Source organism: Triturus cristatus, chromosome 4_1 (assembly GCF_964204655.1).
Source record: "Triturus cristatus chromosome 4_1, aTriCri1.1, whole genome shotgun sequence".
Classification (NCBI taxonomy): Eukaryota; Metazoa; Chordata; class Amphibia; order Caudata; family Salamandridae; genus Triturus; species Triturus cristatus.
In genome coordinates this window covers 1,193,759,749-1,193,776,787 of record NC_140585.1, presented here as the reverse complement: position 1 = coordinate 1,193,776,787, position 17,039 = coordinate 1,193,759,749, and the positions used below count along the sequence as shown (strand labels likewise).

At 44.1% G+C, this 17,039-nt stretch overlaps 1 protein-coding gene across 1 annotated transcript in view; it reads right to left on the bottom strand.

Moving 5' to 3' along the window:
• Positions 1–17,039, bottom strand: part of RNASEH2A (ribonuclease H2 subunit A) — a 64,652-nt gene that overhangs the window by 26,758 nt on the left and 20,855 nt on the right. Inside the window, exon 6 of the mRNA XM_085654475.1 lies at positions 15,436–15,523. Within this exon, the coding sequence (XP_085510601.1) occupies positions 15,436–15,523 (88 nt within the window). The remainder of the gene's footprint in view (positions 1–15,435; positions 15,524–17,039) is intronic.

Here is a 17,039-nt window from a genome sequence, read left to right as displayed (position 1 = left end):
TTCCGTTTTAATAGTAAATAGGAATTGTTAGTCTCCGATTCTGGTTAGTCTCCATGCTTAAATTGTTTCCTCCTTCACGACGCCGATCGGCTCACGTTCATTGCTCCCTCCCCCACTTTTATTCCTCACGTCACTGACAATTCGCCAATTCCATCTCGTAATAGGTCACCGCACAAGTAGACCACATCTCCTCAATACTGCGGTTAATTTCACACCCTCAACTGCGGACAATTACCATCAAATTGCACGCTGTGGCTCGCCCACCGCTTTCTCACAGTCTATTTTACTGCGATCCAAGTGCTACCGCCTCGCTCACCCTTGTAAATTCATTGTGAGGTCCCTTTCTGAATTTGTCCTCAATTGGAAATTAGTTGTAGTTCCTTCGCTCCCACAACCGGCCTCCCTTGGCTCGTAATTCACTAAGGACATGTCGTGCATGACCACTGTCATTATTGAGTATTCTCAGTATCTGTAGGTTGTTTTAATGGAATTCTCCTCTCTCCTTCCATTTCTCCCCCTTTATATTTTTTTACAGGAATTGCACTCTCAGGCTTGTGTATTCTCTAGTCCTGATGATGATCTATGTATTGTTTGAATAGATCGAAACGTCGTTGACCCTATGTACAAACATGCATGTTAAACACATATGTTAAAATTGTGCATGACATTGTACTACCGTGAAAGCTTGCCCTTGAATCTCGTATTGGCTATAAGCTTCTCTCTTCAGCCTGATAAATGTCTTATATGTTTGACTGTTTGTAATTTTTGTTTAGTGTTGAAGGACGCAGGACTGTGTCCCACTCAATATTCTAACGCATGTCTAAATTATCTGTTTTTCTTGATCATTAAACCTCAATGTCCGGCTGGGCATTGCATAATTATATAGAGCCGATTCTGGTCTATATTTATTCCATACTAAATTGCTTTTGAAGGACCTTTTGTTTTTCAAACTAGTAAGTACCCTAGGTCCTTCCTACCTCACGGGTTTCCCCTTGTTAAGTATAAATATAATGTGACAGTTAAACTCAGCCTATTCCAATGGCCAGTTACCCTGCCCAACATGGGTGGGACATAAGGTTGGAGGGATTTGTGTTTTCCTGCTGCTCTACAAGTTACATCGGAGACACACAATGTCTTCTGCTCAGCTTGGATTACCACCTTTTCCAACTCCCAGAAGTCGTGCCCAGGTGATTTTGGCAGCTGTGCAAAGGTAACTGAGCATTGAACCATCACATAAAAAACAAGTTCAATGCTTTTTTCTCTGTTCTGGCCTGAGGGTCCATTTCTAAAAAGTAAAAATGAATTTAGGTCTGCAAAATATACAGGTGCCTTTTTTTGTTTTTAAATGTATGCAGTAGCAAGCGGTCATAAAATCCAAGAAATACAGGGTCACTTCACAAGCCTCCTTAGTCTGCAATAGTTTCCCTTCTAAGTGAGGTTCCTTACTTTCATAGGCAACTGCCAGGTTGTTCTCTTCTAAAGAATACAAGTCCTGGCAATGCCAGTAGATCTGGTGTTAGCTGCCAACCTTTTGGTTTTGTCAATGTTTGTCTTCCCAAGATTTTTGTTTGTGTTTTTAGGTCTCGCCTGAGCCAGCACATGCGCTGCTCGGCGAGAAATTTAGTAAACAGGGCTTTTAAAAGTGCGACTGCACTTTTGGCTGGCATTCTGCTTGCGTTCACGTGCACATGCACGTTCAGAAGCGCCATATGAGGTTCCTCTCGCTCGGCCAAGCGCGCGCCTTGCTTCAATGCCCCTCCCCCTCGAGCAACTCGCAGCTTTTTTTTTTTTTTACTTTGAGCACGAGGCGCGAGGCCAATGCTGGTTCCCTATACTAACCACTACTAACCCTTTTTGGATTCCGGAGTTGCGTGCTACTCGCCGAAAAGCAGTTCGACAGCTTGTCAGTGGTAGTAAGCGTATATAAATCCAATTACATTTACAATAAGTCAAAGTGTATTGAGAGATGTACTAAAACTTCCATGAGTGTTTCCTATGCAATCCACCAACATCATGTGATGTATTTATTAGAAGCACACACTTCCCGTGTTATTAGTCCTATTGGTGTGTTTGATTTCAAAGCAGGACTGTGCCGCTTTGTGTCTTTTTCAAGCTATGGTGAGTTAGTTTCATCTTTTTGAGAAAGTCGTTGTCTTCCCATCCACCGCCCATGTCAATTGATTGGCAGTCCTCTTCCTATTTTTTAGCTCATGCCCTCTTCTGGTAATAGCATGTTTCTTAACACACCTGACAACCTCCTCTGACCGTCGTCTGTTCAATAAAACCTTGTCTTAGGAACGTATAGTTTGGAAAACCCTTTAATTGGACCAGTGCTGCTAGGAACTTAAAGGTTTCTTCCCGCTCCTTTTCTGACACAGAGCACAGCTACTGTTCTATGGAAGCAAACAGCGCAATCATAGCCAGCAGATCTTAACAAGGCAAAATTGTTCATTCCCACACTCAGAACACTACACTTTATATTAAAACCATGTGCTGTCTCACTACCAGAGACATCAGCTACAACCGAAGGGAATTCTGGGACTTGCAGTCTTTTCTTCCTAAGCACTTGGAACATATAAGCCCCACGGAATGTGCGACTCCTTTGTCTAGTCTTTGTTCCACCATGAATGCCAGAGAATGACTATGAACATAGAAACATTGCATAGCAGGTGTAGTGAGTTTTTAATTTAGTTATTTTACTGAGGCCAAAGCTTTGATAAATTACCACACTCCCAATCAGATACCTTTTTGCTCTGGATTATGACATGCAAATGATTGTGGCCTATGTTTGTTTCAAACAATTATTTTTGTCACTCTTTAGTTTTACTATATCCCAAGTTGGTTCGTTTTTGTAACAAAATAATTTGCTTGCAACACATGTAAATACATGCATGTAATTAAAGGCAGTGGCGTTTTAAGGATACATCTGTAATTTGGCAAACACCTTTCTGTTTCCGTCCAAAAAAAATATCGTCCAGCCCCTACTAAATGGTAGAAAACACAGAATTTAACAGCTTGGTGCTGGGGTGTGTACTCCGTGTTGAAAGGAACCGTTAGCACGTTTGTAGCACATGGAAACACTGTTTTGTCAGTAACTTGACATGAATTATACAGAACTGCTTTTGGTGAGAAACCCAAACAATTCCTTTTGGGGAAAACAACGGTAAATAGGAGAGTTAAAAGAACGCTTTACAAAGATTTCATTGCAAAAATCATGCGTTACAAAGGTAGTTCCACAGGGCTAGATACTTTAAACTCTTAATCGCACAGGTTTTATTTACCAGAACCCATGGCTGTGCACGCTCCGCAACAGAAAAAGCAGGGGCTCAGGTGTTCAGTTCACTTTCCTTGGTCATCTGCCATCCCTCTCCCCCCCCCGCCCCCGTGTGCTTTTGATAACTGTCCAACTGCTGTCCTTGAGAAAGGGCCCGCATCACCTTGATGTTGGCCATAAAATAGCTAATTTAAACTACTGACAATCACTTGTTGCCTGCCAGGACAGACTGGATACTGGCTAATCATACCCCAGCCTCTTCCTTCAGCTCACAAGGGTGACTAAAGGGCTTTCATCCCAGGCACAAAACATTCTGCTTCCCAAACACACCCTCCGTTCTAGAATGTGTGGAAGATCAGCTGGCTTCAAAAGAGGATTCACTAGTCTGTTGGAAGCATTTAATTTGTAGTCAAATTGGTTAGAATCCATGGTGACTTCTGCATAATTATATATTTGCTGCATTGCCACATAATCCACCATCTGCTGCATTGTCTGCAAATTTTAACAAAAATACAGTTTCTAGCTTAAACGGTTCAAAAGTTACTAAGAACGCAGTGACATGTCGCACAGTGGAAGGCCCTTTTTAATGGTGGACGGTCACCTTTTTGTAGTTTATAGTTATATTTGGGCGTTAAACTGGTACTGAGGTGCAACTAATGCCCCCACAGTGTTAAGTAAAACAAGCATTGGCATAGCCAATAGGTCTCGCTTTTCGGACCTTATAAGTATTTAGTTATGCAGCACAATATCCTTGGTGCAACAACATCAACTGTTGCATGGCTAAACACTTATTAGGTCCCAAAAGCTAGACCTATTGGCTATGCCAATACTTGTTTTGTTTGTGGGATCAGGCAGGCAGGCCCTCCAATAACACTGGCAAAAATCAAAAAGTATTTTTGTCCTCAAAAGCAGATATTACCATAGTAGTTCCTGTCACTGAACGGAACTACTTCGTATGGATGTGCCTGCGCCTGTAATTGTTGTAACTGAGCAGAATTCGGTCACCCTCGGTGGCGTTACCCAATGGCTGGAGGGGCCGACCTCTGCCCCAGGCTTTGACGGGCAATAGAAATATGTGGATGACAGCTGAAAAATGGACAAATAGGGTAGGACCAAAGCCCCTATATGTAAATATATTATATTTAATTACAGTCAAAGGAAAAGGTCTTTGCCAACATCAGGCCTACAAATCTTCTGCTATACACATCTGTACATGGAGGGCAAAGGGGCCTCGGGAGCGGAAAATCCGCCACTCACACCTCCCACACCCCCTTCTCTAGCACATCCAGGCAACTAAGAGCCATGGGGACTTAAACTATCAATGCTATTGGCGTGGTTTCCTGGCACACACAAAAGCATAAAGCTCGTCGTATCAGATCATCAATTAAAGTAGCGCACACCCTCCCGATGACTTCTGTGCGGAGCAGACGATTAATAACCGGCCCTTCCGGAACACAGCATCGCAGCAACACAGCATCGATTCGCAGGAACACAGCATCGCAGGAACATCTTTACCCAATACCAACCTTCAACAGAGCCCAAAACACATGCGGTTACCAATGTTCCATCCACTAAGCCTGCTACAAGCCAGTCCCATGCCCTTCCTGTGAAGGAACTTCTACCGTCACTAAACCATGTGCAATTAATTCATTAATTGGAACATACCGTATTTAAAAATGTCTGGCAAGAAAGAAAAAAAACAGGCAAACATATAACCAGATTGGAGTCCATACCTGGGGCTTCCAGTAGAGAACAGTCACTGTCCCCAAAAAAAAAAAAAAAGAGTCAGTAGCACTTGCCCAGTATTTAGAGACCGGCGGCCTTAATAAGTGTCAAAGAGGGAGTCCATAGTAAGCTCCCTGCCAGTCCAAAAAGCTGAAGGAGGTATAAGGGGTGCCCGATCCTGTGCCTCCGGAGATCGTTGTCTGGACTCCCATGCACCTTAGTATTGAACTGTGTATACATTAAGCATTGGCAGCGAGTGTTTCCCTCGGTTAAATTGCCTTTGGATGAATATTGCGAATATTTCCCTGTTTTGGGCCACTACTACCCCACTCTTCTTTGCAAACGTATAACCAAAAAGGATGAGGTAACTTTTCGATCCGACACTCGGACCTGCTCCCCAATACCCTTCTTTTGATTAATATCAATCGCTTGTTGAAGGGAAATATTTCAACTCCTGAGCGTTAGGACAACTCCACCACTTTGAATTTCAGAATCTTCTTATACAATATTGAGTGTGTATTTCCCAAAGCTCAGATGCAGTAGTAACGTTTGAGATGAATACAGTTTAAAACAGCAGTTATAAGATGTGGAACACGTTGCAGAAATATTCAACATAGGATAGTGACATGTCGCGCTATTTAGAATGTATATTAGTATTTCACATAGTTGGCCATAGATCGCATCATACCATAAACTATACGTATGCTCATAATAATGTGCAGGTCATTAATGTGAGAATTCTTCTAGGAACGTATACAAGGTGTTTTCCCTTGATAGTTTTACAAATATTCTGATGCAACCTTACAGTAGCTCAAATAAGGTAGAGTCTGATGCACCCTTGCAATAGTTCAAAAGCTGCATTTAAAAATGGCTGGAAAGAAAACAAAAAACAGGAAACTATATGACCGGCTCGGCCCAGGTCCTGGCCAGTGCAGTATGGCAGCTCGATATCACTTCATCTTGTAAAATTACAATTACACAACTCGTCGACATTCACTTATTATGAGAGACTAAGCCACCTATGAGCCAGACCAGGACTAGAGGCTTTCAGTATCAGTGAAAAATAAGCCAATGGCGCCACCTGCTGTCTAGGGATCACTGTCGCAGAATATAATGAAACAGATTAATGATGACAAGATCTGAAAACCATCTATTTTAAATTTTTCAGTCAGCAGACAACTCGGCCAACACAGGTCTGCAGGAGAGGAGCACCTCGTTAAATGTAGCTTCGGAAATCCGGGACAGGACCTGGTTCACTCTCAAAGGCCCCTATAATAATACACAGGGCTTTAAGTGGGATGAAAAAACAGGGTGGGGTGTGTCTCAAAGGGGCGTGGCCTATGTAATTAAGGGCGTGGCAGGGCCGGTCCAAGGATTTGTGGGGCCCCAAGCGGAATATGAACATGTGAGGCCCCTATAATTTGCATAAGAAATAACTTAACAGGAAGTCAGATCATAGGAGGTAATAGCAATTGGCCATTAATTATATGGCATTGTTTGCAGCCGCTTTGCAAGAAGCTACTTACCTAGTTTGGATATCAGTAAAATGGTTAAAAATAGCATCAATAATCCTAATAAAATACGTAAATATATTTTAAATCTCTAATGAGTGGAAATATATTAAATTAATTGAACTTAGTTATTATTCTCTTGAATGGGATGAATGAAAACGATATGCAAACCTGGCATCCTGGCACTAAGATGTCCAATGGAGAGGTGCAAACCGTACCAAAGTGCAGAAAGAACAGTTTTAAGTGTTTTTCCAAAGATTGGAGTCACACCCTAGCTGAAGATGGAGAGTTCCAGTCAAGCACAACTAGAAAGGAGAAGGATTTGCCTAAAATCAGGGCTATCTAAAGTTTGGATGGCACAGAGTATAGGATTCTGGAATGAACAGTACGGAGTGCTGTAAAAAGAGAGAACCTTTTTAATGCAGTGCACAATGACAAATGGATGTCACCATGCAGATAGAGGGCGTTGGACCAAAAACCCAGCAGACAGCAGAAAGGTGAGAAGAAATGGCATGGCGATGCAGCCATCTCAGATGAGAAGCCTAGCACTGTTCTGAATGATTTGAAGGGTATCGAATACTAAAAGGCGGGAAGCCCAAGAGAGAGCATTTGCATAATCTAGTGAGAAGATACATTGACTGCAGAACACCTTCATGGTAGTGAGAGGGGAGAAAAGGGATGATTTTGTGCTGCTAATGAATGTAGTAAAAGCAAGAGGATGAAACGTGGTTAAAATGTTACGAAAAAAAAAAAAAAGATGCCGGAAAATGAATCCAAGATTTATTTGCTGACTACGCCAATGTAGGCAATTGACCCAGCTCCACCATATGTTATGCAATCCTTTAAAAGTGAGAACCCTTGAATTTGTCTTCATTCAGAAATCAACTGCTAGTATACAAGTCCAAACATATTCTTGGGCAAAGACCATATTGTCACTGTGGGGAATGGTGTTTGGGTATCAATATGCGCAAGATATCAGCAAGAAACCAAAAAGGACTGCATGAGTGAGGCTAACTAGGAATGATATATATTGAACAGCGGACATCCAATAAATGTCACAATCAGAGGTTTAGTATATAATAGAAATAGGTGGCGAGTGGATTGCTTCAGATTTCCCAAATCGGACAGAGGTAACCCACACTTAAATTCCAGGTTATACTAGTTGATTTATAAGCACTAGCTGGGAAAAAGTGTCAAGTCTGGCACTAAGGTTTAGTAATATTAAGGCTGCTCTAACTCCATGATTAAGAGTCAGCCACATATCATCTGAAACAGCACAAATGCTACTTCAAACCCCTAGAGTAGTCAGAAGCCAACCGGCACATTGTCAATGAGTAAATTACGTTTTATGAAAGAGATTTGGAAGTGAACTTCTTTTTTCTAGGATTCAACTTTCTCTTTCTGCCCATCTAACTTCCACCTCTCCCACTTGTCTCACCCTGCCCAACCTCTTACATCTTTTAGTCTTCATGCTTTCTTCCATCCACCTCACACCAATACTTCTCTCTCAACTCTGCTTATGTTCCCTTGCTGGTTCGGTCTCTCTCAAATCCACACATCGTATCCATACACTTCCCTTCAACTCATCCCTCCCCCAGCCTCATAACTTCTTTCCGTGTATTGTTTCATTTACATCCACCTCTCCCCTTCCATCCTCCTGGAGCATCTTATATTTCCTTGTTGATGCTGACCCTTTTAATACCACCTACCCCTCAATGCTCTACTCTTTCTCATCTTTCCCTCAGTTTTCTGTGCTCGAATCCAGAAATACGACAACTGACTTACCTGTAAAAATAGCCTGGGGTATTGGTTTTGTCAATGGTTGTTAGCTGTTTAAGATAAATGAGTAACAAGAAGACATTATTTTATGTTCAGCCTGCCACTGTTTTGACCAATGAGCACCTCCTTCACACACATTTGCACAGAATCAAAACTGCAACTAGAATACAGGACCGTTGCTCTGTGTGCGCGGCAGAGAGGCCATGTATTGAACGATCATGTATTCTGGACACCTTTTTGACGCACAGACGGGCACAGCGAGAAAGTTGTACTGCCTGCAGCCTCAACTCCAAAGCGCTCAACTGTAGCCTGTTATAAACACCTGGAGGCGACTCAGTACAAAGAGTGCAACGTACAAGAGTAATATGCTGTGAAATGAAATACAGATACACACATACTGGAAATAGTTTACACTCTTGGGGAAGGCAATATTAAATAAAGTACGTGAAATTTAAACAGGAGCTAAATTGCTGCCATGGATTATCCCAACGGGCAGCGTGAGACTGGGACAGAAAATAGGCCCTGGCACCAAATAAAAGTGGCCCCTATTAGTTAATTAGCTAGGTAGAAAAGTGTTCCATGTTTGCAAATTAGGGCAGTTTTAAACTTGTAAAGACATGCTGTATACGTTTTCTGTAAGGTATGGAAGACTGCATCGATTTGATTTTGCTGCAGGCAATGTTTGTTTTAATAAAATGGTCCAAGAGGAACCATCAACTACTAATCTAGTTAAAACAAAATCGCAGAAAGCAATTCCCTCTATAAACTCAGGCCCAAATGTAAACAGGACAAATATGGGGTCCCAAGCAGGTGGAATTATAAATTCTCCAAGAACTGCTCTAATATCAAACCCTCGGAGATCTAATGGCTCTGATGAACCGGTAAGGTTTATCGGACCCAATAGGTATCCAATTGATCTGCCCCCGGAAGCAGTACCGTATGTGATGGTTCTCACTGGTGTGCCACCCCTAGAGGAGGGTAGAAGTGAAGCCTTCTACCAACTGAAAAATAAGATCATATTTTGGCTTAGCCAAAATCGCCCTCTACCGTCAAATATAAGCGGCGAAATTCTGCATGTCAGGCGTCTTCCATGGTTAGGCCAAAGAAAAAAGGATATAAATGGGGACATTGTAATAATAAATTTTCGTGACACCAGAGCAGTTAGACACATCACAAACTGGTTCCCCCAAAATGGTAGTAGTGCAATTTCCACCCAGGACCTGACTTACTTTTATCCAAGAGGTCTAGCGGTTTCTGGAACTAATGCCAAGCCCTTGCTACAATTCCAGCATAGCTATATCAGGCTCCTACCTTTTAATCAGGCAGTCCAACCCGGGGTATCTTCCCAACATCAAGTAGGCCGCTTAAGGCATTTTTCCCGCCAGCAGGCTGATTACTATTCCCATGTACACAACCGATATGGGGTTCTATCAGGTTTGGAGGGTGTGGACTGACTGCATTCTAGGGGCTTAACAAACATTGCCGAGGATAGATCACAAAAGGCCCCACCAACAACTAAAGAACTTCTAGCTAATGGCAGACTATTTGTCACGTCCCCAACTAAAACTATCCCCCGGGATGACGTGAGAGATTCTTGTCATATCGGGTTAGGAGAGTCGCCAATAGCCCATCTGGGGCCAAATCCTAGAAACCCCAGAGGGGTGGAGGGGACTGAACTCCTAGGTCTGGTAGGCTTATCCTTGGCAGCAGACGTCGTGATTAGTCCACGAGGGAGAAATGATTTAGGAGTAGTCAATAAAAAGCTAGTTGGGGTTTGTGATTTGCTAATTACTAGTGGCCTACGGGCCCAGCTGCTAGACACTGTTGTACAGGGGGGCGATCCTAGCAGGGCCAGGGGCAGAATAGTTTCGTAGAATATCGCGGGTTTGGGACCCAGAATGTATTCACCAGAATGGGCGTCGTTTATAAATGATTTCGACGTCTGTATTTTCCAGGAGACATGGGCCTGTGAGCCTCTGTTCCTCCTGGGTTTTCTTAATTTTTCTGTCCCGGCTGTTAAAGGTCCAAAGGGAAGACCAAAAGGGGGTTTAACGATTTGGGCCCGGCAGGCACTTTTTGACAAAATAGTAGAGCTCCCCACAGGCAATAATGACTTGCAGCTGATCAGGCTTTGTACGTCTCTGGGGGAACCTCTATACATTTACAATCTGTATAGAAGAAGTCACAACGGAGGGAAATCACAAGTCTTGGCTGTACTCGACCATTTGATTAGTGTACAGCCGAGCGAGAATAACATACTAATCGCCGGTGACATGAATATGACCTATGAGCCCCTCTCAGTAGAAGACTGGTATGCAGGAGAAGATGTAGATACTGAATGGGGAATCCCCAAGTTGGACTTAAAACCCGTGAGCAGATGGTCGGCTGAAGTATTACAGATGAATGCCCTATGTTGCGAAAGGGGGCTTAGAGCTCTGAATGGGAGGACATTGAGTGATGGACAAGGGGCAAATACATTTGACAACGGCCGCTGGCAAAGCCGGATTGATTATGTCATCTGTAGTTTAACGATCTGGCATTTGATGGAAGATATGATGGTGGTCAACAGACAAGAGAGCGATCATAACCCCCTTTGCATCACTCACTCGTTGTGGGGGGGGGGGGATATGGAGGGGGAAAACTTAACACCAGAAGCACTGGCGGAGATCGTCCCAACAAATGACATGATGCGAGTCAAGTGGCCCCAAATTGTGGCCAACCATGAGGTGCTATTAAGTATTAATACAGATTTAGATCTTACCTCCACTGCCATGGAAGCAATTCTGAACACGGGATCAAGGAGCAGAATAGACATGGCTGAGATCACCAATCTGCACTGTGAATTCTTCCATTCAATAAAGGGCCATTTTTATAGGGCAGTACGCTCGAATCCGGGTAAGAAAAATTGTCCACATGTGGCAAGGTGGTATAACGCTACATGCAGGGCAGCTAGAATTTCTCTGGGGTTGGCCATTAAGTCTAAAGATCTAGCCTCAGTCAGGGAAGCAAGGCGGAAATATAAGTCCAGTGTAACTACAGCCAAAAAACAATGGGACGAGCAACACTGGCAAGAACTTAAAGCTGCCTGCTCCGCAAAAGACTTCAGATTATTTTGGAACATTGTTAAGTGGGGGAAAGGGGGCCTCCCAGAACCACCCTCCAACCATGTCTCGCAGAGCAACTGGTTGGATTATTTTGGCCCCCAATATAGGTGTCTTGAGGATAGAAATGGGGAATCTGTGCCCCACGTTATATTCCAAGCTCCTCCCTTTAACAACGTGGATGTAGCATTAGCCTTGGACTCAGTCACGCGGGGCAAGGCACCGGGCTCCGGCGGGGTGCCTGCAGATGTATTTCTCCACAAGAAATTACACTGGGGCAGGAACATCTCGAATCTGGCTAACGCAGTAGCACTAGGGGCTCCGGTGCCAAAGTCCTGGCTGGGGTTGGTAATAATCCCTATTTATAAAAAGGGGGACAAAACTCTACCAGGGAATTACCGCCCCATCAGCCTTATAGACACAGTGCAGAAGGTTGTAGGCAAAATGACCCTGGCTAAAATTTCAGCATGGGAGGAAGAGAACAACATTCTATCTCTCTACCAAGCAGGTTTTCGTAAATTGACAAGCACGATTGACCAGATCTTCCGGTTCACGTTATTGCACTGGAAGACAGTAGAGCTGGCGAAGGGCAGTCTTTATGCTGCCTTTATAGATCTCCGTGCAGCTTTTGACCTAGTCCCCCGCTTCTTGTTATGGAAAGTCTTAGCTGAGATGGGGATGCCTCCTGAAATTTTATCGCTAGTAATGAGATTGCACGAGTCCAACTCTGCAAAGATCCAGTGGGGGGGAGACATGGGCAACTAACAGATGAGTTCCTGGTAGAACGGGGGGTGCGCCAAGGCTGCGCCATGGCCCCGATGCTTTTCTCCCTTTTTATTAATGGAGTAGTGGAGCGTATGTTGTCTGCCTCTATAGACGCTCCAACATTGGATGGAGCAAAAGTGCCAATTTTACTATTCGCAGACGACACGCTCATCTTATCCAAAAACCCGAGTGGCCTGCAGCGTGCACTGAACATCTTTGAGGGCTTTTGTGCCGAGCGCGGCCTAGAAGTAAATGTAGCCAAAACAAAGCTCATGACATTCAATCCCCATTCCAGCTTTAGAGGGAACTTTTTTATGGACGGCCAAAAGGTAGAAATGGTTTCGGATTTTGTTTACTTATGTATCCATATAGCCAAAGGTGCAAAGTGGGGGAAACACATAGAAATGGCGGCCCTTAAATTCCGCCAAACTACTGGTACTATAGGTGTTGAACACAAAAGGTCTTTGACCAAACCCATTGCGCCAGTACTTCAAGTATACGAAGCCAAAGCCATTAGTTCGGTGCTTTATAGCTTTGGGGCTATGGGAATTTTGCACCACTAACGCTCGTCGAGAATAAGTTTCTCCGAAATCTAATTGGACTCCCTAAAAGCACACCCATGAGGCCTCTGCGTTGCGAATTAGGTAGAAAAGCCATCTCAGATATTGCTAGATTAAGACCCATTTTATACTGGCGGCGCATATGGGTCACCCCCGAACTCGCTCACTATGCAAGGGGCTTCCTGGATTTAATAAATAGCGACAAGTTCCACAAGATAGGATGGCTGGGGGATTTGTGTAAAATGTTGGGGACTTTAGGCATGAACGAGCTTTGGGAGAACCTAGAGGAGGCCCTGTTCCCGTCCAAAGCAACTATAAAAACTAAGTACTGGGAAATGGTCGAACATCGGGACTGGAATGAAGCCAATCCGTCTACCATGGAGGGTCTATTCCTTGAAGTAAAAGCTTCTCCTTTTTTAGAGTCTTATTGGGATATCATAACCAAACCCCTGGATAGGAAGTTATATTTCCAGCTTAGAGTGGGGTCTCTCCCAATTAGATCATTAACTGGAAGATGGGCAGAGGGTAGCTCTCAAGTCTGCCCAGTTTGTAAAGCAAGGTCTGAGACCATTGCCCACTTTCTTTTTGTGTGTGGGGCTTATTCAGCCCCCCGACGTGTTTGGCTGAAGGCTATGTGTAAACAGCTGGGCACAAGAGCGAGCGACATTGCTTTAAGGATTATCTGTACCAGCCCTTCAACATTCATTGCTGTGGCAGTTGCCAAATATTTGGGATGGGCTTGGGCAATCAGAAAAAAATCTCGTCTAATGGTAGTACAGGAGAAAAGAATTTAGACCATTGCCCGCTTTCCCAGTTAACAAAAAGTTTGCCTCTGTTTTTATATTGGTCAAATAATTTTATGATCTTCAGTACTATGGATGTATCTCAATGTTTTTTATTCTTTTTTTAAAATAAGTTTTTATAAGAGACTGTTTATATGCCATGTATGCTTCATGCTTTTATGAGTTTTTATCTCGAATAAAGCTATAAAATTGAAATTGTTTGTTTTAATATCATAAAAATCAACAGTAAAAATTGGCTCAACTGATCATAAAGTAGACCAACAAACAGCCAAAAAAACGCCTACATACTTACCTGACAGATTAGACCATCACGCACTGCCAGATTGCCCTTTAGGCCAGTCCAACCTGGCTAACGTGTTATACATTTATTGTGCAGTCACTGGATCATTGTTTTTCCAGCTAAAGTCAAGGACATGAATATAGGGCCCGATAGGAGCCCGTTTCAATGTCAGTTTGTATTTACCACCGGGTCTAAGACTCTAGGGGCCCAGCACACTCAAAGCCCTGCTCCAGCCACTTTTACGTGCTGATTCTGCTCCTCTGCGTGCACCTCTCGTCTCCCTGCAGTACTCACACCTCTGCTCTTCAACTCCTCTCACTCTATTCCGTTTGTCTTACCCCTTTGATTCACCGCTCTGCTCCCTTTCCCCTTGTGATGCGCCCCAAATTCTATCTTTTGTTGGGCACCCTGCAGGTTATCCTGCTTTTCACTCTACAAGGGCGGGGAGCACTTCACAGTAAGGGCTCTTTAAGTACCTGTCTAATCGCTGCTATCCTCTCATGCAGATGCGGCGATTAGGCCCTGCGAGAAGGGCCAGCTAGGGAAATTAACAACAATTGAAAATAATAGAAACTCTTAGGGGGCCCCCTGGGCCTCTAATCTTTGGAATCTTCCAAAGTGCGAGGCTCCATGGCTGCAAGCAGGTGCCTAGCATGCCTAGCGCCGGCCCTGGGGTGCGGTTTAAAAACACATAGGGTAAAAATCTGTGCTTGGCATAGTGTGCCGCCCGTTTTGTATTTTGCTGTTTCTGTCATTGCATCCGGATATATGATACAACAAGTAACATCATACCTACAATGAGTCCGGACTATTGGCTTTGTCAATGGTGGTTAGTTGTAGAAGATAATCAGCAACTATGGCTTGTTGTATATCATATAAAAAAACTTCCACTTAAAGCCTTGGTGGCACCACGACAATGTTGCTGCTCCTGAGTTTCAAAAAGAAGGGAAATCCACAGAGAACCTGACTCTTTTGAAAGGATTTCCCTTCCTCTACAGCGCTCACCTGGCATGACGTCATGCTGTAACTTCTCCACTAGTGAGAAGTGAGCACTGTGAGCATGCGCAAATGGATGAGCCTGCTGTCACTGCAGTCCGGAAAAACACGGACCGCCTGTGCCAGGGCACAAAACAGAGCCCGATAGAGACCCGTTTCGAGGCCTCCTTTAAAAAACCACCGGTGCTCAGACCCGGTGAGACCCGGCCCACTTAAAGCCCTGATAATACGGACTATCAGACAATCCTGGAATTACAGCCAATAACAGCATGCATGCGAGTTAAAGCTCAAAACGTCTCTCGTCGACCACACCGTATCAATACACACATTGGACCACCCATGCACTTTCCGGTCTGCAGCAAAGTGGACCGAGGTGAGGGCTGAAAGCTTCCAACGAGTCACCCAAACTGCGAAAAATGAAACCTGTCCTGGCAGTTGGCTGGAAATCCCGGCTCACCTGTTCATCATCTAGATATGGGGTATGTTGACAAACGTGACAACCACGCAGTTACCTGCTGTGTAAATAATACTTCTCCCTCCTCCCCAGCCCCGTCTGCTTTAGGATGGAGCCCATCTGAGTGCACTTCAGTCAGGAATCGCATGCCCAGGCCCGGTTGAATCCGCACCATCTCCATGCTTACCGTTCGGGTATCCGGAGCCATATTCCAAGCCGACATCTCCTACACCTTCCAAGAATTTCCATCCCTTCACAGCTTGGTCTCGGGCAACCTAAAACATGACAAGAGACGAGTCAAACAGCGGCAGTCCATAGCAAAGACGCACAAGGTGTAAAGTGAAAGCTGTAAAGTGAAGTCTAACGGCGTTTCACAGGTACCAGCATGCCTGGAAAGGTCCCACCCCCTACATGGTACCCTACTGTCCTTCATGCAGTCTGGCTCCCACCAGCCATGTTTCAGTGGTTCCTCGCACTGAGAAATCCTGACCTCGAGAGAGTTTCTCAGGTCCCCAACACTGGGCTGGTTACCTGTACATCTTTGGGATGATATGAAATCCTTGTGGTGGAAGAGGTGTGGTGCAGCGGCCAGGGCGGCTGACTCCAGAACACTGGGGTTCAAGGTTCGATCGCCGGCGGCAGGTCAGCCGAGCACCTTGTGACTCTGGGCAATAGCTCGCTTAATCTCCCCGACGGCCCCCAGCGCCGGGACGCCTTGCCTGAGGTAGCTGCACGCTTTACAAATGCTGGTATTATTATTATTATTCTCCAAACTGTGAATATGCTTCGAAAGTCACATCAAGATCTCCCTTCAGGATATTCCTGGAGGCAGCAAGCTCAGATTTTATTAAAAAGGGTTTTCACTCCCAGCAAACACAGGGGTGTGGAATTCCTCCGATTGCCCGACTCCCATTGTATATTGTTTGGGGACAAGGACAACAAGCTTCCATGTTTATTTACTCCTTGGGACAAGTAGCCGCAACACCCTTCAGCACAAACCCTGTGGCTGCCAGTTTACAGCACCACATTATAGATCAGGGAAGGGCATGGTCTACAGTTAAGGTAATACTTGTGTCCATATGTTAGTGCAGTTTATTAATACAAAGCCTTTCTAACTAGGGTGAGTGCTCCAAGGAAATGTAAGCTTGGACTGCACTACTGACAGTGGTTCCAGAGTAAAAATGTGTACATGTGTTTGCAAAGTGTAACAATGTGAGGCTACATACAATGCTCCCAGAATGCTCTCTAATTAGATGCAAGTATCTGCAGAAGCTTGAAAGCAAGATTTTTTTATCCCTTGCTTTTAAAATAAAATGGTCACAAAAAAATGCAACTAGGAAGAAAAACAGTAAAACTGTAGGTTACATTTCTTTGAAGCATCATTTAGTAAAGTGTGTTGATGCATGCTAGTATTTCCCAAAAAATCATAATGGAAAAAAATCGGTGCAAGCAGTTTCAACAAGATAATGGGAAACTTGAACATAAACAAGCACTGGCAAAGGCAATAGGTCAGATATTGGTGGTCAGCCTTTTCGTATTGTCAATGCGTCTTGTTTTGATATGGTTTTTGGGAAACTTTTTGGGAGCGGCCAGGCCCTCACCATTATACCAAATGTTGGCAAAAAAGCAATATTATATGGTCTCGAAAAGCAAACATTGTCACAGTAGTCCCTGGCACTGAACAAAAGTACTTTGTGTGCCGATATGCTCCTAGTGAAACAGCAGAAGCCATTTTATGGATGGATGTTAATAAAAACCAAAAGGTCTTGGTTAACTCCAGAATTAGAGGCC